The following is a 24,279-nucleotide window of genomic DNA, read 5'->3' as shown; positions in this document are numbered from 1 at the left end:
GTTACCGGAAAGCCTGCTCGTCCAGGAGGACCCTGAAGAAACGGGGGTGACAGAGAATTGGTACAAAAAAAAGAGTGAGTTTTACAATCAACGTCCACATAATGAAAGATACGAGCACTGAACCACGACTAACTCGCTTAACTTCATTAAAGACGTCGTTACTGTGTTGACGACACGTCACCAAGCTTTTCAGTACAAATATGACGACTGTTGATTCAACAACAAGATAATGTTTTTACACTATAAAAAAAGGTTTTATATAAACTTAACTCATTTCAACATAAAGCTACTGTTAGCGATGTCCTCTTTTGGCTAATTCTTAGCCTAACTTTGATAGATAGATAGATACATTATTCATCAAATGACTTGTGAGTAAGCCTAACTTACTACGCTTAGCCTAACTTGTGAGTAAGCCTAACTTACTCACCGCTTTTTACATCTGTTAGCGATGCCATCGTTACGTGCTAACGTTAGCCAAGCATCCGTCTGTGTATCATTGCTACTCCAGACATCAGCTGTCATAATATTCACACACTAACAAATAAAGTATTTGATTTATATTTATTATAGCAAATGAAACTTAAAGCTACCATTAGCATTGCCTTATAAGCTAATGTTAGCCTAAATGCTGTTACCGCCTCAAAAACATTGATTTTGTTTGATGAAAACTAAAAATAAATCACTGAGAACTCATCACAGCGTCATGTCATGTTTTCAGAATCAGAATCGACTTGTTTTTGGTGAAAAGTTTGCGTCAGTGACGTTTCACACAGAGATCACATGCTTCTCTGAACTCCAGTGCAAAGGCATTCACTGACTCACAACACAACACAACACAACAACACACACTTTCCTCATTCCACCACAAACATGCAAACAGACACGGCGCTACACCAGGCCCAGAGGGCGCTGTGGTCAGTGCTGCAGTTAAAGGAAAATGTTTATTTATTTATTTATTGTTGAGTTTCAACCTAAATTTGTAAAAAAATACAAACCGCTACACCAATGAGTGTATTGTGCCATCTAGTGGAGGGTTGAATTAAAGCGGTTAAAGTACGCAACTCTCACACTTCAACACCAGGACATTTCAGAAAATGAAATATTTAATTCATGAAGTAAAAACTGCTTTACTTCACTATTTTTGCTTTTGCTTCTGCTTCTTGGGAATCTGCTCTGTGATTGGCCAACGTCTTTCGACACTGGCCAAATTTCCAAGGCTGGAAACGGAGCCCGGAGTAGGTGCAGACGTCCAGTTCTGTCTCAGATCACTTGATTTATAGAGTGATGAAATGTTACTGTGGAATCACTGATGTTAAAATAATGCCCTGTGCTCCCTGCAAAGCAACCAACGTCATAAAAACCCACTGTTTTCTGAGCATCGTCATCATCATCATCATCATCATCAGAGAGACAACGTCCTGCATGTCCCTATTCAAAGGTCAGCCCCGGAATACTTTCACTAATGCGGATGTGACAACATGTTAGCGACGATGACTTTCTTTCATCGAGGTACAAACCACAAGGAACACAAAGAGCCTCAGTTTTCAAGCAGGAGGGAGCAAACGGTCACATGTCCACTGTGTTTTGTTTTCACTGAATGAGCGGAACACGTGACGGGCGGCACGTTCATTGGTTGGAAGTCACAACAGGAAATCTTGACATTTCACTGAGGTGAACGAGGGCCACGTGTGTGTGTGTGAGTGTGTGTGTGTGTGTGTGTGTGTGTGTGTGTGTGTGTGTGTGCTGGCAGCCAACAGCAGAGAGGAAGTCATCGCTCTCACATCAGTAATCCTGGATGGAAGGAACGACAAACATTGATCCGAGCTCTTGTTATTGGCTTTGATGAGCGAGTATAAATATCTATGAAATGTTGTTGTTGTTGGACTCGTTTCGTGGAATGACCTCATGCTACACTGAGACAAAGGTCATCGAAGACAGAAGAGAATCTGTCTATTGTTATTTTTATATTTCATTACAGTTACATAATGTTCTCATAAGAGAATAAAAAAACTGATTCTAGCCACTCAACAAAAGTCTAATCTATGAAATCTTCCAGCTTTTTACAGTCTGTGAACCACTCACTCTCCCACACCAAAGCCCATAGAGAAAATCAGTGATTTTAGCTCACAGGGACACAGGAGCTGCTGGTCAACTGCTGCCTCGTGTGGTCACTTTGTGTCACTTAAATAAATCTAAATTAAGATTTTCAAATGCTGAAGTGAAAAAACAACACGTTTGAACTCAGTGATGGATCAACAACTCCTGTGTGTGTGTGATGTTCACAGAGCCCACTGATTTTCTCTGTGGGCTTTGGTGTGGGAGAGTGAGTGATTTATAAAGAGTGACACAAACTTCCATTTCCAGGCAGAAAAGTCTGTCCAACAGCGACAAAAAGTGTCAAAAAGCTAATGTAGATTTTATGAGGTGACACGAGAGTCTCAAACCTCCGAGGAGGACGGAGGACAAACACCAGGTGTAAACGTGGTCTGTGTGACAGATGTGTGTGTGTGTGTGTGTGTGTGTGGACACTGATTGGCCGGATCGTCGGGCAGTCAGCTCAGGCACGTCCAGGTGGTGAGTGCGAACAAACTGCACATAAACGTCCTCCCCATTAGCTACCGGCTCTCCAGGGAGCGTCTGCAGGGGGTTAAGGTCACCCACTGCTGGAAGGAACCTTTCACTTGAATTACACAGTAACCCTCCAACATGTGGCTCCCATTTGGCAAAGTGCGGCTCAGTGAATGGCACAGTGGGGGTGTGTGGGGTGGTCTCCTGGGATCTACTACGCTTAATAAGAGACGTGTTGAGGTGAAAAACCGAGACATTTGACTTGCTCCGTTTTCATTAATAATGTTTTTTACCAAGAAGCTGACGTTAGCCCGCGGATGAACTTAAAAACACACGTACTTGAATAAAAAAGCAGACACGATTAACTGCAGGTAACGTTTTAGGATATTTCTGCACATAACATCTGCCAGAAAACTGGAGGAGAGGTCGATTTTAAAAGGCGGATACGATTACGGACGCAAATCATCGTAGCCCTAAATACAATAATAGTAGAAGAACTGTTAAACAGCCGATAGGCCCCTCCCCCAAAAAAGAACATTTGGGATAACAATATTAAAAAATAAAAAAATAAAAAACTCTGGTTTAAAAATAAAAGCATTGATTATAAAATGTATTACTGTCATTCTCCAATGACCAAATTACTACCTAAAATGTACCACAAGGTGGCAGCAGCAGTAGTAGCTGTATGTGTTTTTGCAGAAGCAGCGACATTTACAAGTTTCAATGAATGCACCTCTAAGCTGAACAAGCTTTGGCACGACAGTAGAGCAGCAGAGTAAAGAGCTAACTGAGTGGTTTTTGTTCAGCTGGAGAAAATCACGTATACAAAGCGCAAATATTCACTCATTATTGGAGCCGTCAGACCGTAACGAGGACAACGCTCGACCTCTAAACTCCAGCTAATCTTTCTTCGCGCTCATTGACACGCGTTTCATTTAATTCCATAATCACACCTCATTTAAAAAGACCTGAGGTGCAACAATCAGCTGTTCCTGGATGTTCCTAAAGCCTGGATCATGGAACCTTCAACAGCTGCCAGCCTTCACTTTGAGACAAGAACAGTTCTTTAATATTATACTAATCTAATCAGGATTTACTCTGTTTTATTATCTGTGAAGGTTCTCAGTCGTCTTCAGTAGTTTAGTTTGAAGGGAACGGTTGGGGCTGGATATTTTGGTACGGAAACGTAAAAGAAATACGTACCATACCCTCAAACAGAGGATTTAACCACTGTTTAGACAACGTTTCCAGAGACCAAACACCTGGATTTCTTTCACCAGTTCATCAGAACGGAAGAAGCTTCTTGGATGAAGTTACTGTAACTCAAGAGAAGACAGGAACAGAGACACTGGTTCTCTCTCCTTTGTTTGAGTTCTTGCAGCTCGTTCGTGAAACATCATCTGGTCAGAACATGTCCGACAACTACAGTGTGAGTGGCCAGAACTTGGAAATGTCTCCAGTCCAGTCGTCTACAGCGAGAGCCTGTTGTTTAACCCCGGTTGCTTTCATTTTGAAGATTTCTTATGTTGACAGTGATGGAGAAGCAATCTTTCCTTAACTCTCGCTTTTAAAGTCGTGTTTTTCAGGGAGACGTCCGAGGTCCTCAGACTCTGAAAAAACCCTGATTCTTTCATTTGTTTTTTAAGGCCTGATCTTTTTGCTCATCCCTCTTTCATTTATCTCCTGGTGTTTTCTTCATTTTTCCTGGAAACATTTTATGAACTCAGCTCATTGCAGAAGAATTTCCGATCAAAATCAACCTTTCCAATTGTTTCCAAAGTATAAAAGCTGGAAAAACCCTAAAATAAAATAGTGTGTGTGCTTTATGTGAGGTGTGGACTGTGTGTGTGGATGTTGTTGAGTTGTCTGTGGGCGGAAAAATCTGCTTCTTTTTCTCTCCGTTTGCTCTCTGACCTCATGTACCTTGAAACCATTCCTCAAACTTTCCAGGGAGGAGAAATATTTTGGCCCGATGTGATTTTTTAAAACAGTGGCGGCTGCACAGGAGCGTCCAGACGCTCGCCGCCGCCGCCGCCGTCTTCCTGTAACCGCGTGCCGCTGAGGCAAAGCTGAGGCAAAGCAGCCCGCAGCTTTTCCATTTTACCTAATTACCTAATGCTCCGTTTCAAGCTCACATGCAGTCGACCAAAGCTGGGATTAGTCTGTTCTGTGCAGAGCTGCCTGGAGCCAGAGGTTGGACACACCTCGGACAGGTCACCGCTTTTTACAACCAGATATTATAGTGAAACATTTATGTCTGAGACATTAAAACAGAGACGTGTGATGTGTTAGAAAGAAAGTCTTTGAATTCACAGCAAAAGACGATGGAAAAAGCAGTCACTTTACCACACGCAGGTCACACGGCACTGGGTTTACTTACTGGAGGACCTGCAAGACACAGAGGAGACAAAACATGAGCAACACAACAGCGGCGTTTTATCATCGTTCAAATGAAAAGTAATATTTTCATTAAATATTTAAAACAGGTGATTGAAAAGAAAATAGCGATCAAATTTCTGAGAAGTCGACAACTCTTTTTCCACTGCAGGAACTTTTCTCATTTACTCGGGATTTTAGGAAAAACCTCAGAGCGTTTCCACCAAAATAAAACTTCTGCCGACAGAATTACCTATTCACGACAGTTACCAAGAACTTTAGAGGGGCGGGGCTTTGAGCTGGAGAACTCTGATTGGTGGTTTCAATGTCGCCAACTTATATTCAGACTCCTCTAAGCGACTCTTTTTCGAGACTTTTCAAACCATTTATTTGAAAAGTTGATGATTAATTTACTAATAACTAATAATTAGTTCATCGATTGCTGAGTCAGTCTAAATACCTCACACATGTTTATACAACATGCGTGTATATGAAATGTTGTTTGTATTTCTGTACAGGAAAGTAAAACACAGATTTTGTCAAATTAAAACCAAACAACAACAACACAAAGAAGCGATGGAGAAGTGGCACAGATAAAAACAGTGCCACCTATAGGTCTGGCATAGTCATGACAACACTCGACAGCGTATTTATGTGGGTTTGTAGAAAGAAGGAAGTTAAGCTTCTCTGGAAATGATTTGGTATGCACGATGTTGTGATTCAAAATTGAGGCGGGGAAAATATTAGTCTCTATAAATACCTAGTGTCTTTCTGTCTGTACGTACACTAGACAGACAGACAGACAGACAGAGAGAGAGACAGACAGACAGATAGCTGCAGACATTCCTTCTATATGTATTGTTCTATTTGTTAAACTGCTATTTTAAAAACTCTGTTGCGATGAACAACATCTGTGTTCTTCATGTTCAGAGATGTTCTCTGCGATCACTTTGTTCACCTCTCCCATTTCAAAAATGACACATCAGCGCCAGGACATGACTCAGTCGCTCACGACGACTGGACCGGGAGTCGATCCCGGAGCCAGAGTCAGAGTCAGAGTCAGGAGATCCGCGTGTTTTCCGAGAGCGGAAACGGTCGCAGCGCGAGGAACCTGGAAAACACGGGAACACTTTTACTACCGTTCATCCTCGCGCCAGATGGAAGGGAGAGATAGACCGGAATCAGGATGAGACGTCATCATCATCATCATCATCATCATCATCAACATCAACATCATCATCACCCACTGACTGACCACACCCCAAATAAAGTCCTTTGAAGGCGTTTTAATATAAGTATAAGTTGCCATCTGCCAATAAACACCAGGTTTAAACAGAAACAGTGCAAAGGAAATGAAGCGACTTCTTCTTCAAAGACTTTTCTGATATGAATATGAAACATGTTCAGTCTGTAATTTAACTTCTCAGTTGTTTCTAAAAAGTAACATTTAATTATCATTATGTTCATTTGTGCTACAGGAAGGAATCTGAACCAGTGTTCTGGTTCTATCACTGTCTCAGTGAGTGAGATGACAGAGTGAATGCTTTCCTGACGTGTCATTTAAAAACCTCCATGTGTTTAGAACTGGTGTCTTGTTGAGAAACATCCAGGCACTAGAGTCCGGGTGCCAGAGTCTGGCACCAGAGAGTCCTGACACTAGAGTCCGGGCGCCAGAGTCCGGACTCCGGAGTCCATGCACAAGAGTTCGGGCACTAGAGTCCGGGCACAAGAGTCCGGGCACTGGAGTATGGGCGCCAGAGTCCGGGCACGGGCACTAGAGTATGGGCCAGAGTCTGGGCACAGGCACTAGAGTCCGGGCACAAGAGTCCGGCACTAGAGTATGGGCACAGGTCCGGGCACTGAGTAGGCCAGAGTCTGGGCACAAGGAGCACTAGAGAGTCCGGGCACTAGAGTCCGGGCACAAGAGTCCGGGCACTAGAGTCCAGGCACAAGAGTCTGGGCACAAGAGTCCGGCACTACATAGAGTCCGGGCACCAGATTCAGAGTCCTCTTTAAAGGAAAACTCACTTCACTGATCGTTACGCCAAAGTACAATAACAAGTTATTTCTTCTCAGAAGGTTCTGTTTAAGAAACTTCTTTAAAAATCATCTTCAAGAAAGGTTTTCACTCGACAAGAAAAATCTTCAACAATGTCTTCATGACACGGTCCTCCAGCAAAGTCTTCAAGTTACATGTTCAGGACAGGTCTTTAAGTAACACAGAAGAGATGTCAACAACTACTGTCTTTAACAATGTCTCCCATCAATGAAGACAAATCAGAAGACAATGATTGTTTGAAATCACACTAACATCGTGCCATTCATGAGTAAGAATAATAAAAACCAGCTCTGAGATGATGTGGAATCTGCAATAAAACCTGACTTTATTGAGCAGCTCAGATTATTGTTATCTGGAGACGATGAAACGTATCAAATATTCATAGAAGATTCATCAGAAACATGTGAGAGGAAGAGACGACGAGGCCCAACCCATGACTCACACTCTCACACACACACACACACACACACACAGGATAGACCTTTTAAAACAGCAGCCACGGCCACACCTTTGACCTTTTCACGGGTACAGCGAGAACGCCGCGAGCCGTCCGCCAAAATCAATCCGTGCCGACTGCAGACGCGGGTCACTGAAGACGTTTCCACGTCAACCGCAGCGGTGTGAGGAAAATCACTAAAGACAAATCTCCTCGGCCAAAATGTCAAAGCAAATCCGCGGCTTTTATAATCTGGGGTTGTGTCGTCACACAGGTTCACTGCTGTCCTCACAGAGAATCAAACACACGGGGAAACAACGCAAATCAGCACATATTTCAGTCCAAACACGTCAGAGTTTAGAGATTTGGACCCAACGAGGAGCTCAGCATGAGAGTGAAGAGAATGTGATCGTCTCTCCAGTCCTGAGGCGCTGACACGAGCACAGACGTCCAGGACTCAACAATGACGCAGACGTCCTGACAAATTCTCGCCCCTGTGAGCCTGGATATTATTCTCACTCTTCCTTTTATTTTCGAGGTGTGGCGTTCGCTGCTGTAACACAAGGAGTCGTGCAACAGACGCCCGGGGGGCGAACAAATGTCAAATCTGTGCCGGAGACGAGACTTGGCAACATTTACAGAGGTTCAGTTCATAAAGTTCACCCAGAGTTTGTGTCGGTCTGAGGAAGGAAATAAAGTTCATGGAGTGATGGAGATTGTGCGGAGGTGAAGTCAAGAAGCTGAGAAGCTGAGAAGCTGCCTCCTGTCACTCACACAATGTCCGGGCGGGGTCACATCTCAGCTGTGACACAAGGAAAAACAAGGATTTCCTACAGAAGAAACTTAAGTTTGTGTCACTTTGCGAGCTGTTCTGAAAAAATCATCATTTTTGACATCATCGCACACAGGAGTTGTTGATCCACAACATTAGCAGGATTTTCCCCTGTCTTTTACTTCAATAACAAAAGCATAAAACTAAATTGTGATTCATTCATCAAACATTTATTTTGGAAATGGCTCATTTTACAAGTCAAAAATAAAATGAGGCGTTCAAGGAACGGCAGTAAAAATAGACAGAAACTCTATCTTATTGCACAAATGTGGCTGTTGTGAATCAGCTCATGCTTTTAAAAAAGTGGCCTGCTTTATTAAAAACATGCATAAAAATATGATACCCGGCACAAGAACCTTTAGCAGAACCAGGATTTGGAGTAAACGTGTTCTATAGTTTCACAGTAGAACGCTGCAGGAGTGGACGTGTGGTCTCTCGGAGAATAAATCACTCTCAATGACCTTTTCTCCTCCCAGGCGCTGATGGGACAGTGTGTCCCCCATTTTTTAAATTCACTATACATTCATCACCTTCTGTTAGTTCAGATTTGACAGTCATGACTCTGGGGAGGAGGAGGAGGAGCAGCAGTGTTTTAATGTAAATCACAGCCTCCTCCTCCTCCGTGAGCATGAGTGTCACAGCTAATGTTCACTGATCACCAGGTCAAAGTGGCTTCCTGTTGTTTATACAACACCAGCGAGCACCTGTCCTTTTCACTTCACATGCTCGTCTATCTTTGCCCCGTTAAAAGCCCTCACTCCCCCACCACCCACAATGCATCGCTGCACGGTGGAGGGGCGGGGGGTGGATTCTGCCTCAGTGATTCTGTCTTTAACACAGACGTAAATCTAATGAGAGCATTTCCATAAATGACTAACCAATCAATCCCTACCAAACAACCAACCAACCAATCCCAACCAAACAAAACTAATCCCAACCAAACAAACAAACCCAACCTAACAAACAAAACCAATCACAACCAAACAAAACCAACCAACCAATCCCAACCAAACAAACAAACCCAACCAAACAAACAAAACCAATCAACCAAACAAAACCAAATAACAACCAACCAAAACCAACTAACCAACCAATCAATCCCAACCAAAAGTAACTAACTAACCAAACAAACAAACAAAACCAACAACACCAAATAACAACCAACCAACCAAAGGTTTACAATAACAATAATAGAATGATATACAATAGTTATCAAACCTTTGCATATTTTGTCACAACTTCTGTGGAATTGATGTCAAATTTAATTGAACTTAAAGAACATTTTCCTTTTCTCCGTCATCATCAATAAGCATGTGTGGTAGAATTAATGTCCACATATCGACGTCTCAGTCAACTGAAGCTTTTCTTTGAAGCGTAAACTTAGACGCTCTCTGCCATGAAAGCAAACATGGCAGCAAGATTCCTGCTGCATTCTGGACCTGCCATCACATCCTGTTGGTCTGGAGCCACTTCACCCGAGGGAGGACAAACTGTAAAGCACCTTGATCCACGGGCACTTCATGGGAGGAGGGGGTCCAAATATAGCTGGTTGGCTGGCGCCTGAAGACGAGGACACTGAAGCAACATGAAGCTTTATGTTTGAAGAGCAGCAGGAACAACAGGAAACAAACACCACAGTCTGGACTGAGCTTCATGTTGTAGACGGTTAATAACTCTTGTCCAGCTGTTCTCTTACTGTTGTCTGACTGTAACTGACTGTCTGACTGTAACTGACTGTTGTCTGACTGTTGTCTGTGACTGACTGTTGTCTGACTGTGACCGCTGTCTGACTGTTGTCTGACTGTTGTCTGACTGTTGTCTGTCTGATTGACTGTTGTCTGACTGTGACCGCTGTCTGACTGTTGTCTGTGATTGACTGTTGTCTGACTGTGACCGGCTGTCTGACTGTTGTCTGTGACTGAATGTTGTCCGACTGTTGTCCGACTGTTGTCTGACTGTGACTGACTGTGACTGACTGTAACTGACTGTTGTCTGACTGTAACTGACTGTTGTGTGACTGACTGTAACTGACTGTTGTCTGACTGTGACTGTTCTCTAACTGTAACTGACTGTTGTCTGACTGTAACTGACTGTTGTCTGACTGTTGTCTGACTGTAACTGACTGTTGTCTGACTGTTGTCTGACTGTAACTGACTGTTGTCTGACTGTAACTGACTGTTGTCTGACTGTTGTCTGACTGTAACTGACTGTTGTGACTGACTGACTGTCTGACTGTCTGACTGTGACTGACTGTCTGACTGTTGTCTGACTGTGACTGACTGTTGTCTGTGACTGACTGTTGTCTGACTGTAACTGACTGTTGTCTGACTGTGACTGACTGTTGTCTGACTGTTGTCTGACTGTGACCGACTGTTGTCTGTGACTGACTGTTGTCTGACTGTGTGACTGTTGTGACTGATTGTTGTCCGACTGTTGTCAGACGGTCACTGACTGTTTCCTTACTGTTATCTGACTGTTGTCTGACTGTGACTGACTGTTGTCTGACTGTTGTCTGACTGTGACTGACTGTTGTCTGTGACTGACTGTTGTCTGACTGTGACCGGCTGTCTGACTGTTGTCTGTGACTGATTGTTGTCCGACTGTTGTCAGACGGTCACTGACTGTTTCCCTTACTGTTATCCGACTGTTGTCTGACAGTTCTTACTGTCCTCTGACTGTTGTCTGACTGTGACCGACTGTCAAGAGACACTGACATGAGACCCTCACTACCTTTACACACAGTTTAATCCAACTAAGGCCTTAGTCTGACTAAGAGAGACAACCAGACAACTTACTGTCCGTATGTCAAAGTCCGTAGGTGGCGCTGTATCTCTCTATAAGCTAGTTTGTATTGAATGAGTTTGACGCGACAGAAAAACAAACAGTGGACAGTGACTAAGTGTTTGCAGGAGTAATCGGATTATGAATCACATTATCAGGTATATTAGTCCGACTAAGATGGAGCTAGTCTTAGTCGGACTAATATACCTAATATACTAACGTGTTTACATGACATTCAGAAAACTGAATTATTGTGTTGGACTGACGGACACACTGAGTGTCTGTTTGAAGCAAGAAAAACTGTATTTTTCAGATTCTCTCTTAAACGATTAAGAAATTTGCATTTTTCAAGGACTTTCCAGGACCAATCCCCTAAAATTCAAGAACAGAATGTGCTGACACAGCTTAAGATGCCCATGACATCCACTTTTATTAATATGCAGCGCGCTCTGTATCTGGACGAGCAGTGACCTCGTTTTTGACCTTCTGTGTTACAAAGAGTAAAGTGGGGGGTGTTGGGCAGGTGGGCTGCCACCTTGAGACTCCCTACCTCTCCCTCCCCCTCGTCTCTCTCTCTCCCTCTCTCGTATGTAGGTCCAGGAATAACCTGTGGAATGTCTGAGAATAACTCCATCATCCATCTAAACTCCAGCCTCCTCCTCCTCTTCCTCCTCCTCCTCCTCCTCTCGGTCTCTTTTAGATTCCCTGCTTCTCCCGTTACCTTTATAAACAACAGCAGCGAGTCCGTGTCAGCTCAGCCAGACGACACCGGCCCAGCACTGAAAGACGGGATATCAGAATCATGTCGACTTGTCCGCTGCCCAGACAGATTTAGTTCAGGGTGATAAATGTGTTTGGTTGGTTGGAGGCAGCGCGACTGAGACTGCTGAGTATTTTAGACTAATGTGTGGAAACTTATTCACTTAATGTCCAAAATTTCCAAAATTGTGTGGAAAAGTAATGGATGTGGACAATTACACGTCATTATTTAAGAGGAAACCATGTCCTCAGTGTTAAAATGGCAGGGCGTCCACCAGAGATTTACCCAGACTCAGCCATAGATTAAGTGTACGATAAGAGTATGTTTTCAGCTTTATTTCACTGTTAGAAAATCTTTTTTAACAGTTTGTAAACCACTCACTCTCCAACATCAACGTCCATAGAGAAAAGATGTGATGTAAAGATTTTTACATCACACACACACACACACACACACACACACACACACACACACACACACACACACACACACACACACACAGGAGTTGTTGATCCACTGCTGCCTCCACCACTAAGTCCAAATGTGTTATTTTGTGAGTTTGGCATTTGAAATCCATCATTCTACATTACGTGAGTGACACAAACTGGCCACACGAGGCAGCAGAGGACCAGCAGCCCCTGTGTCCAAGCTAAAATCATTGATTTTCTCTATGGGGTTTGGTGTGGGAGAGTGAGCGGTTTACAAACCTCTGTTTCCTGTTGGAAAAGTTCACCTAACAGTGACATAAAGACGTGAACATAAAATATCGGAGACTAAAAGCGAGTTTCCTTGAGTTCCCGCCGTTATATGAATACTTGTAAAGGCTCAGTGCGAATAAAAGCTGTGCTGTTCTGTGACACAGTTCATTATAGTGAATCGGACGTCTGATGCTTTGTTTATGTAAAGAAGTGATTTTGAGAGCTGAGTCCACTCTATGCAAACACTCGGTGAAACCCAGATGTCAGATATGATTACAGTAAAGTGACGGGCATGTTTGGATTATCAGCGGAGCGTGTTACAGTCTCCTGCAAAGTCAAATGTGCTGATTTTAAAAAGAGAGAACGAAAGAAAGAAAATGCCAACACTGTAAATTCACTTTCACACAAGAGTTTGCGTTTGAGAAGCATGTGCATCTACCAAAATGACTTTTTACACTTTTCTCTCTCAGTGTCATTCCTTATACAAAACACAGAGATTCAAACTGACACAAAATCAGTCAAACTACTACAAAAAAGACTCTACAACAAAGAAAAGGACAACAGGACCTTCCAAAAGTCCAAGAAGAGACACAAAATCATGACAAAGACACTAAACAATTCAACAAAAACATGGATCACTTTCTCCAGACTCCAAACCACAGTGAACTTTCTCTGAGTCTGGGTTCAGAGACGTGAAGACAAACAATTCCTGAAATGTTTCCCCGTTCATCGCTGAAAACAGAGGCCCAGTAAAGTGTCCTGAGCAGAGCAGCGCTGCATCATTCCCATGGAACATTCATGCTCCTCGTACCCTTGTTAAACGCGGAGTCAGGGTTTTTAAAGACGCCTGATGTGATTTCTTTGGCGCGGCGCTGTCCCGCTGTCCCGCCACGAGACGACGTCAAAACGCGAAGCAGAGGACGGGGAAACATGAAAAGACTCTGAGGATAATCTGGCCTGAATCTGCTCGTTCAGCCAAATTTCCTACACGTGGTTTTTGTTGGAGCGGCGGCAGCAGCAGCTTCACGGTGAGAAGAGCTGATAAACAACAGGATTGGGGGAACAACACGCGGCTCCAGCTGATGATGGGAGAACCATGTGTGCAGCACTGTAAAAGGAGTATTTACTGCCACTGAAACGCCTTCTGCACCATATCTAATTCATCAAATCCATCAGCGGCCTAAATCTTATTTGAGGGCTGTGATCTCCGTTTTGGTCTGTTGCTCCGCCCACAATCCATCCCATAATGCTGTGTTTCAATCAGGGTTTGGAATGGCAAAGGCGGGGTTTGGGCTGCGTAGCGTGCGACATCCGGCAGCTCTCTTTTACACTGTGGCCGTTAGTCCCAACTTCCGATCAGCTGACTGTCGTGGGAGGAGCCATTCTAGCTCCACCCTGACCATTTTACTCTGGTACCCTGAAGGGAAGGGTACCGCCACACGCGATGGAAACACGGCTTAACAGAAGCTAGAATTTCAACGTCTGGATCACCAGCAGAAACTAGAAAGTCTCAGTGACGTTCTCAAAAATGTCTTGACCAGAGGAAAAAAAAACAAACATGAGTTTCCGCAGCAGAGAAACGGCAGAATTCCGTTATTATTCTCATACAAATATGTCAAAACATGAAGGAAAAATATTTGTTGTCCAGGTAAACCGCTAAAGTAAATATATTTACAAAAACTGAAGCTGAATGTGAGCAGAATGTTATCACTTCAACAAGCTCAACTAACTAAAGTCAAAGTCAATAACTAATTTTCACAAGTTTGAAGTTGGTTTGTTAGCAGTTGAGCTAAGAATCCGCTCAGAAAGACGGCAGAAAAAGGAAAGAAAGTTGACGATAAACAGATCATTTAAAACTTCGAGCTTCAGCCAAGGTTAGCTAACACTTTGTCAGTGCGTATTTAATGTACATATGTTTTTTTTTATGGTCCATTATGTCGTCTCCTCTCAACGCGTTGACTTCCAATCTCCTGCATCTGTGGCCGACACAATAAAACCACCGAAAAGGTCCAATAATAAATAAAACAGATGGTGGGACTGCGCATGAAAACAGTGTAAACAGTCAAATCTTAACCCATGCTTATACGATGTTTAGAATTTCACTAAACATTTGAAATATTTTACGTGTTTCACCTTTAATGATGAGATATCTGTCATTTCAACATTTTTTGGAACCTATAAATCACTCAAAAACGTTGTTGTTGGAGTTAAGTTCACGTCGCGTTTGGCTGAATTTGTTCCCATGTAACAAACGCGCTGCTAAATGCTTGAGAAGCTAATAAAAACCTGGAGTCTATCATTAACAAATTAGCAGTCGCCCCAGGACAAAGAGTGACATTTCCCTGACTCACTCATTCACTCATTCATCCACCAAAGCACAAGAAGTGCTGAAGCCTCAGTTCCTCTCACAGTGACTTAATGGTCGGGTTGCATTCAGGCAAAAAGAGGTAGTTTAGTGTTTTTTTTGTAGACCGTGAACTGTTGTGTTGGTGTTGTTGTTGTTGATGTTGTTGATGTTGTTGTTGTGCCTTAGGGCAGGAATTAGCCAGACACAAAAGATCTGTGGAAACAGGAGCAGACATTACTGCAACTTTCCAACAAGAAGAAGGTCAGAGACGTTCACGTTTAAAGACAGTTTAGGTTTTTCTAAGTGTGGTTGTGACGCACTGACAAACACTCAGAGCTAACTGAGCTTAGCTTGATCTCACTGAAGTCCAAAACATCAAGAATATGTTTGACTCTTTATCTCACTGACAGAAACAGAAGTTTGTAAACCACTCACTCTCCCACACCAAACCCCATCGAGAAAATCTGTGATTTTTTAACACTAAGTTCAAATGTCATATTTCTTGAGGTTTACAAAGTTCACTTACGTCATAAATGTTCTCTAACAGCAACTTAAAGCGACAAACATGTTCTTATCGTGCACTTAAGCTCTGGCTTGGTCTCACTAAGTTGTCTTTTTGGGCTCAGTTTGTTTGAGAAGAATTGTGCCTGTTAAGTTGGCACTGGTGGAATTATTCTAACTATCGATATCTATAATGGATTTAAAACACGACACGTAAACATCGTAAAAGTATCGCGTTATGTCGAGATTAAAGGTGCAAAACACATTCTTAAGATGTGGTAGACGATCGTTAGCTCGCGGTGAACACCGTGCGCTAACAATGATCTGATACTTTTTCATGTCCGATATTTATGTCACAAACTTGAGTATCTGCGGATACCGATGAGCCCAATACTTTTTCATGTCCGATATTTATATCACAAACTTGAGTATCTGCTAATATCAGACCAATACCGATATGAGCATGATACTTTTCCATGTCCGATATCACAAACTTGAGTATCTGCCGATATCAGTCCTTTCTCATCTACAATACCAATACCCATATGAACCCGATACTACTTCATGTCCAATACCGATATCAAAAACCCAGTTTTGATACTTTTCTTTGTCCGATACAAAACCGATATCGGTCATTTTTGACTTTCAAACTGAATCTGTTAAAAACACATTTGTGGATTTAATCGGATTTGACCATTTTAATCGTTCTGATATCTGATCCAGTGTTTTAGACCGATATCAGACCGAGCGTCGTATTGGCTCATCTCGAGTATGAAGTCATTTTTAACATGAAAGTCGAGTGAACTGTGCATGGAAACACTGAGCGTCTGCAAAAAAAGGCCTGAACTCTGGACCGATGATGGAAAATTCATGGAAACTAAATCACAACATTAAAATCTGTCCAAACTGAATAAGAAATCCTCTCTCTTTGAAAATGTGTGCGATGATGTGTGAGAAAACAGTGGAAAAGAAGTCGTCTGTCATGGATTTCACCGTCAGACGCTGGAAAAAAGGCTTCTGTCGTTTTCTGCCTTCAGGCTGAGACGGAACCACTTCCCACACTGTAATCCAAGAGGGGCCCCTTTCCTGCTCACTGACCTTCAGAGGTTTACGGGGCTCGTCATGAGAACACAGTATGTCATCCAGCGCACACGTCCTCCGCCTCATGCCACCAGGCTGAGGATGCAGCGGAGGACCTGTGTGTGTGTGTGTGTGTGTGTGTGTGTGTAGTTTTTAAAAAATCATCGCGATTGATTCAAATGTTTCCCCAGAAGCTGTGGGTGTGGAGCGCACTCAGCGTCTGGGTGGAGACGCAGAGGACGTTCCACAGGAGGATCCACTAAACGGAACAGGAACTGGACTCAAATGAGGGGACGGACGACGCCAAGAACCTTTTACAAAAAACATGAAATAGTCTTGAGATTTAAGAAAATTGATGACACGTGTCCTCGTTTCTGTTATTTATTAGAGTTTGTGAAGAGCACGGTGCGAGCCAGGAGGCTCTGAGCCCAGAGACCATCGTTCCACCCTTTAAATTTCCCTAAAACCACAAAAATTCAAGAAGCATTTTTACTGTTCTCTTTGTGGACAGGTTAAAGGGATATTTCAAGGACTTATGCACAATAAATATAGACATTAAAGGTTGAATTTTACATTACTATAGAACTAAAAAATATGTCATTTTGCTGTTAACCAACTTTCTGTTGCTCTCATACAAAACTCCACAGAGAAAATGAGCATTTTTAACTCGCGGGGACACAGGAGCTGCTGGTCCTCTGCTGCCTCGTGTGGTCACTTTGTGTCACTGATATAAACCCGGGCAAAAGATTTCAAACCCTGAATTCACAAAGACCTTTGAACTCACTGATGGAGGCAGCAGTGGATCAACAACTCCTGCGTGCTGTGACGTTAAAATTGAGGATTTTCTCTGTGGGGCACAAACCTCGGTTTGCATATTCTAGACATTTATGAGTTCAATGATTGTCCCTTGATACACAAGATATAAGATATCAGGCTGTTTGTCAAAATGACCAAAAACTGTATTAAACTGCAGAATTAGCTGCGACACTGAGTGAAAGCTTTTTTTTCTTTCTTATTCTAACTTTATAAATATCTTTTTTTTGTACCAAACGTAAATTCTCCCTCAAGAACCAAAACACACCTGAGGAAGTCATTCACAAATCCTCCCCGGCTTCCTGAAGGATCACTTTCCCACTTCACCACCGTTCCCCGTATCCTTAATTCTTTGATTTATAGATTGGATGGTATTTTGAAGGCGTGTCTCGTGTTACATTCACAAACCTTAACGACAGACGCTCACTGGTCAGGAGTCACTTTTAACTACCGTCCGTCTTAATGACACACTGATGTTTTTTGATCTGTTTAATCTACGGTGGTCGACGCGAAACCAGCTGCGGATTCAAAAACAAACAAAAAACATTTGCCCCTCTCGGCCGACAGAAACGTTAGTGCTCGGGTCTGTGGGAGCGCTGGTGTTACGATGCTCGTGGACTACTTAATTGTTTCTTTATTAAAAGACCTTTATTAAGAGGTTATCCGAATGCAGTTCAACACTCATTTCTCTGCCGTCAAACTACCTGACGCCTGAATTACTACAATATTTACGGTTAAACGCCTGCTGGCAAGCTGATTTTTAAGGACATTGACGTCTGGTTTTCATAATAAAACACTCAGATCTTAGTATCTACACGTTTGAAAGGACGCAGCTATGTGTCAGAGACCTAAAAACTGCGAGGATAACCTCTTACTAAAGGTCTTTTAATAAAGTAAGAATTAAGTAGTCCACGAGCATCGTAACAGCTGCTCGCAGAGCTGCACGAAAACCAGCGCTAACGTTTTTGAGTCGTTGTCGTTTCTGTCGGCCGAGACTCGGAGTTTGTGTGTGTTTTTATTTAGTTTATGTTTTTGAATCAGCAGCTTGTTTCTCCTGCTGCGTGTTTCGGGTGCAGTAAAGCAGCAGGTGTGTGTGTGTGTGTGTGTGTGTGTGTGCGTGGTGATGTCACGGGTGGGACTCCTCCTCCTCGGCTTGACCTTTGACAGTCCAGACAAACGGCATCCCAGCAAATGTTAAAACAACAGTGCTGTAAAAGTGTTTGACGCGGTTAAGACAACAGTGTGTCTTTCCTGTCTCTGTCTCTGTCTCACTGTACGCCCGTGTCCCGATCGTGACTCTCACAACCTGACGTCACGTCACTTATCAACAGTAACAGATAAAACGCGACTAAATTACAGCAACAAGTAGCAGTTACAGAGAGTTCATAAAGGTTTTTATGTAAATTAAATGTATTTAGAGGAGAAAACTCAGTCAAACTGAAACATTTAAAGCAGAGTTTGTATGTGAAATATTGTGATTTTTAATCGAATAAAACAGTGTTAAATATTTCAGGTACTTTATTTTAAAATTAGACAGTAATTTCCAACAGGAAACCAAAGTTATATAAACATGCCGTGCTCCCTCACCAAAGCCCACAGAGAAAATCAGTGATTTTAGCTGCTGGTCCTCTGCTGCCTCGTGTGGTCACTTTGTGTCACTGAGGTCAATCGTAACAAAGTTTCCGACTCCTGTGTGTGTGTGTGTGATGTTAAAATCAGTGGTTTTCTCTGTGAGTGGAATAAATGTCCTCTTTCGCTGCTTTCAGGGTGCAAATGACATAAAGTAATATTTTGAAATCAAAACAGGGGCCTCAGGAGGAGCTAGAGACAAACGTGACCTTATTTCAAAATGACACCAAAGTTCTTGACTTTTATGCATCGAGAACTGCTGTAAAGGATCTAAAACGTTGGCTTTAATCTCACGTGTTAATCTCCAGCAGACCTGAAGGTTTGAAAGTCATGGTTTTAAAGCACGTCCAACAAACTGGGAGCTGCAAGAATTTCTATGAGCAGACGTTTTTCATCTCACGAGTTTGTTTCCCAGAGTTTATCGTCGCAGAGTTACGAACATACATCACAGCGCGAGTATTTTCTGTTTCCCCCTCGTGCCCCGCGGTCTTAAAGAAAACAATCAGACTGGTTTCGGTGTCTTCAGGTTCTCGTACGTGTGCTCCACGCTCACATCTGATCAGATCCTGGACGAGCGGCGGGGCCTGGAATCCGTCCCCCATGTGACTTCATGAGTCCGTCCCCTGCCAAGAGTAAGAATGGGGAGCTGCGAGGATTCTAAAAGGCCAGTCTGTCTCAAATGGAGTTACCAGGCGAGGGGAAGAGGCAGCCGGCACACAACGCTGCGCAAGCTATTAAAACAGAAGCTCAGACAGAGATAGAGAGGGAGGAGATTTTCACAATAAATGCAGGCGAAGTCGATGAGTTCACCATGTGTGCTCTCGGAGTTTGGAGTTCAGCGTGGTTTGAATAACTCTCAGGTAATAACTGAATATACCCATCACACGTCTGGAGTGCATGCGAGAGGCGGTGTCTGGATCCAATCAGAGGCGAGCGTCGGGGACGACGTGAAACTAAATATAGGAACATTTCCAAAGATATCCGACCTCTTCTACTCGGTGTCGTGAAATCCTTTGATTCGTGAAGGGAACGGTTCACATTTGGGGCCTGAATGTTTTAAATGAAAGGAAACACAGGGGCCCCACGTTCACCGACCACAGAACCTTTGCCCACGGCTCTGATCTGATGGACGCTGACCTGGACGCGGTGTTTCTGACGCACACGTGTTGGCTAATAAAATGCCAGTAACGTTCAGTTTGGAGTGTCGGAAGAAAAGTGATCTCCACAAACACTTCCTTCTTTCTTTCAGATCTTTAAAGAACCTCAAGGTTTTTTACACCAACATTCTATCATCAGTGTAAAGATGGGCAATGGCACCTTCTGCAGTGTAGCATTAGATCTTAGCTAAGCTAACATTAGATGCTAGTGCAGAAGACACAAACGTGGAAAAAAGTTCTGCGAGGTAACGCTTGCACATCACAAGTCTACGACAACTACCAACGGTCATTTGAGCGCGAAGCACCCGACACTTTGTCTTCATGAAGTAAGTTTGACAACAGACAACGTGTCCCTCACAACAGAAAGACCACTCCGGATCTACACCAGAACTGCCAGGACAAGTGTCCACCGCTCCACATCCATCTCCGACTGACTTTAAAGTTGTAGTTATTGAGCTATGTGTGTACGGCGGTGGTTCGAGGTCGAATATCCCAAATCTCTACTAGATTCAGAACACATTAGTGCAGGACTTGGTCTGGTGGCCTCTAGTGATGAAGTCTTAAATTCTCACAGACAAAATGGACGTCACGATGTGTTGAAGATCTGAAGAGAGTGATTGAAACTAATCACTAAGAGCAACTGTGAAATGTAACATCTCACCTGAGCATCCAAACTGCTGCCAAATCCGTAATCTGAATGCGATCTAGATTAAATTTAGTCTAGTCCATTTACCAAACTTCGTTCAAATCTGAGGATTTTATTTCGTTATAACTGAAGAGGATTTCTTTGAAAATCTACAGCTTTCTGTGACGTCGTCAGTCGCTCGATTCTTACAAAATGTCACCGACCATCGGATCTCATGCCAAGCCACGCCCATGAAAACAGAGGCGATAACGCCAAGGTTCAAGAACTTCACGACACTTGAGTTTGGAGCAGAGACACTCGAGTGTCGCGAGAGACGGTGGACGTAAACACGGGACTCTGTCCAGCTGTGTCTCTCTGTCCAGGTGAGATCTGCGTTTACATGGACCCCGAGGAGGATTATTCATGATCACCTAATCCACACGTGTGTAGACGTCAAACAACAGGACGTTAACGAGTCAGACTAAATCAATACTGGACTTGAGTTCAGATGAAGATCACATGACTCATTTTTCTCGAGATACGCAGAACATCGTTTTAGTGGAACCATGTTGTAAATGTTATGTTCTGGAGCTTTTTTTTTGTTAATGGATATAGATAGATGTGTAGAATAGCTCATTATTTGGCAGTCAGTCTTTTAGTGGATATATAAATAGGTCATTATTTGGCAGTCAGTCTTTTGGTAGATGTAGATAACGGTTCATGTCAGTCTGTTTTCATAAAATAATGAGTAAATTAAAAAAGCATTGATGAAATAGAGACTCATCATTTGTTTCGAGTTAGTTTTGACGTCTCATCCAAGAGAAGGAGCGCGAACAAGAGAAGACGATAAAACAGAGAAAAGACCATTCATTTAATCTCATGATACCACCATGATGGTCATGTGAGCAGTACACACACACACACACACACACACACACAGTAAACGAGGATCTGAGCCACACGGGGGGACTGTGTCATTCCTGTGGTAAATCTTTAGGTGAGCACTCGGTGGATTTCCTCGCTTTCTTTTCTCAAACTGCCTGAGAAAATAAACAGTGACGGCTGATGAGCGATGGCTCGTCCACGGCAAAGACAAACAAAATGAAAAGCTCAATCACTCGCCGGGATCGGGTTTCACATCCAGACGAGCCGCAAATGAGAAAAACAGACCTGGCCACATTTTACCTCCAGCTTCGCAGAGTCATGACTGACAAGAACGTTCACTCACATTCCTTCATCTCCTTCAAACTTCCTGCTCCACCGCGTTCTCCGTGTCCTCCTGAGAAGAACCCACTAAAACCTCTTCACTCTCACGTGACCTGCTCTGACGATGCTGAACACAACGAGCAGTTAAAACAAGTCACCATCAACATGGTGCATGAGCTCTCAGAAGCTTCACTCTCGGTTTGTGTTACATTCAACACCTTCCCCAGAACAACATAGGAACTAGGAACAAATTCATTGTTTTACAGACACAGATTTAAATGCTACGTTACACAAATATTAATGTCCTATGAGAGGTTGCTTTCAAAATAAGAGCCAGTGACTTTGATTATTTCTACTACTTCTACCTGTGGAAAATTACAAAATAAAGATTAAACATAAACATTTTTGTTATATCTTAGTTTAAGTCGTCATGAGTGGCATCAGTGAGTGGTCATACTGCGAGGTTCTGGTCCAACAGGTAAAAGGGTGGAGCTAAAGACACTGAGGTCGCTTTTGTGCAACAATAAAAATCAAAGGTTCAGAGATATTTAACAAGCAGCAGATGAAATTCAACAAACGTTAAACCTGTTTACTGCAAATTAAAGCTTTTAAATGATGAATTTCTAACATTTCCACCAGAGCTAACGGCTAAGCTAACACGCGAGTCAGCAGATTTGGTCACTTTGGCGTAAAAAAGCAGAAACTTTTTAGAGGCTTTAATGTCGTTTTTGTCTCAGCAACGTAACGACATTGTCTTTCCTCCATTTCCTGGGATCGTGCTCCGATATTTGAACGTCAGATAAAAGGTGTCGGTGTGTGGTCATGTGGTCACGTGGTCATGTGGTCATGAAGAAGTGATTAACACCTGGAGGAAGGCTGATGGCTACTTCAGACATCCGCCGTCCAATTGTTCCCACAAGAACAGAGACGAGAGGCCGGGCTTTGTCTCCGCCCACCTCAGATCAGGAGAGTACAACCTGTGGTATGACGCCGCACTGTGGCGTCCATTTTGGTTCAGTGGAGCGAGACTGACCTCACACCACAGGCACCTGACCACAGAGGTCAGAGATGAGTGACAGCTGAAGGTGTGGTCCAGGTCAGAGCCGTTTTTAGTCCAACTTTTAAAGGTTAAAGGTTAAAGGAACCTTTAACCTTTAACCCCGAACGTATCGCCGCGACACGTTTGCACAAGTGCACTTTGCATCACCGTAATTATGCGACGGTTTGTCCTGTTGGAAAAAAATCCAACGGTTTCTGAAAGCTGAGAATTTGCACTTGAAAGCCAACGTGTGTTTATTACGATCATTTCACTCACGCGTTTTGCAGGAAGCCGGCGAATCAGCGTGTTTGTCGCCAGAGAGCTGGAAAAAAACGTACGTAATTCAACATGAAAATACGGTGGTTTTTGTTTCTCTTCATTTTAAATTGTTAAAACACTATTTTAAAATGCAGTAAATTATAAATAATTGCCAGATATTCAAAGTTATACACGCCAGACATTTTGAGGCTCAGGTGTTAAAAGGGTTAAATGCGTCGGTGACCGTTGTCATGGAGACACACATGACAGCGGCTTTAGCTTGTTCATCCATCACCTGACACGTGTGACCTCCTGCAGAGAACAAACTCAAACAATTCGAGCCTCGAGTGTCAACAAAAAGCATTTAAAAACAAATCAAAACAAAACATTTAATGAATTATTTATGTGTTCTCTGGTTTTTAAACCCTGTTGTAATATATTTATTCAGGTTTGTTTGAGTGAATGTTTCTACAATTTAAAGATTTGAAAACTCAATTCTAAAACAAAATTGGGCACTTTCTTTTGCCCAAGGTGTTTTTATATATAAGTATGAGAAAATAAAAATAGAATCATTTCATGAGATTGTCTTGACCACATGTTTTATCCTAATAACGGAACAAAGCAGTGTAAATACTTTCATGGTTTATTGTTGCTTATATTTAACATTCATTTAATATGTCATTTGTGTTCATTTTATGGTGAAATACAGTTTGTGTTGCAGCAGAGAATCAGTGGTGTTTTTAATCTGTGAAGACATGAGTGAGGAAACCTGGACCCACAATCTTTCTCTGCTGCTGACAGTGAAGTGAACGTGGAGCACGAGCTGCTGCTGCTGCTGCTGCTGCTGACAGTGAAGTGAACGTGGAGCACGAGCTGCTGCTGCTGCTGCTGCTGCTGCTGCTGACAGTGAAGTGAACGTGGAGCACGAGCTGCTGCTGCTGCTGCGTCGTCCATTAACTTTCCCTGAGTAAACGACTAAAACACACATTTGTGTGACAAAGCGTCACCTCCTCCTCCTCATCATCATCATCATCATCATCCTCCTCCTGAGCCGTAAATAACCCCGTTTGTGTTTGTTGGGGACATCAAACAGCTGCTGAAGAACTCGATGAGC

General features: G+C 42.9%; 1 protein-coding gene across 2 annotated transcripts in view; it reads right to left on the bottom strand.

Moving 5' to 3' along the window:
• col13a1 (collagen, type XIII, alpha 1) overlaps positions 1–24,279 on the bottom strand; it is a 102,517-nt gene that overhangs the window by 57,016 nt on the left and 21,222 nt on the right. For both annotated transcript variants that reach the window (XM_044046011.1, XM_044046012.1), the window contains exons 3-4: positions 4,949–4,956; positions 6–32 (exon numbers count right to left, since the gene is read on the bottom strand). In XM_044046011.1, coding sequence (XP_043901946.1) covers positions 6–32; positions 4,949–4,956 — 35 coding nt within the window. The remainder of the gene's footprint in view (positions 1–5; positions 33–4,948; positions 4,957–24,279) is intronic.

Source organism: Solea senegalensis, linkage group LG15 (genome assembly GCF_019176455.1).
Source record: "Solea senegalensis isolate Sse05_10M linkage group LG15, IFAPA_SoseM_1, whole genome shotgun sequence".
In the NCBI taxonomy this organism is placed as follows: Eukaryota; Metazoa; Chordata; class Actinopteri; order Pleuronectiformes; family Soleidae; genus Solea; species Solea senegalensis.
This window is presented reverse-complemented; position numbering and strand designations above follow the sequence as displayed.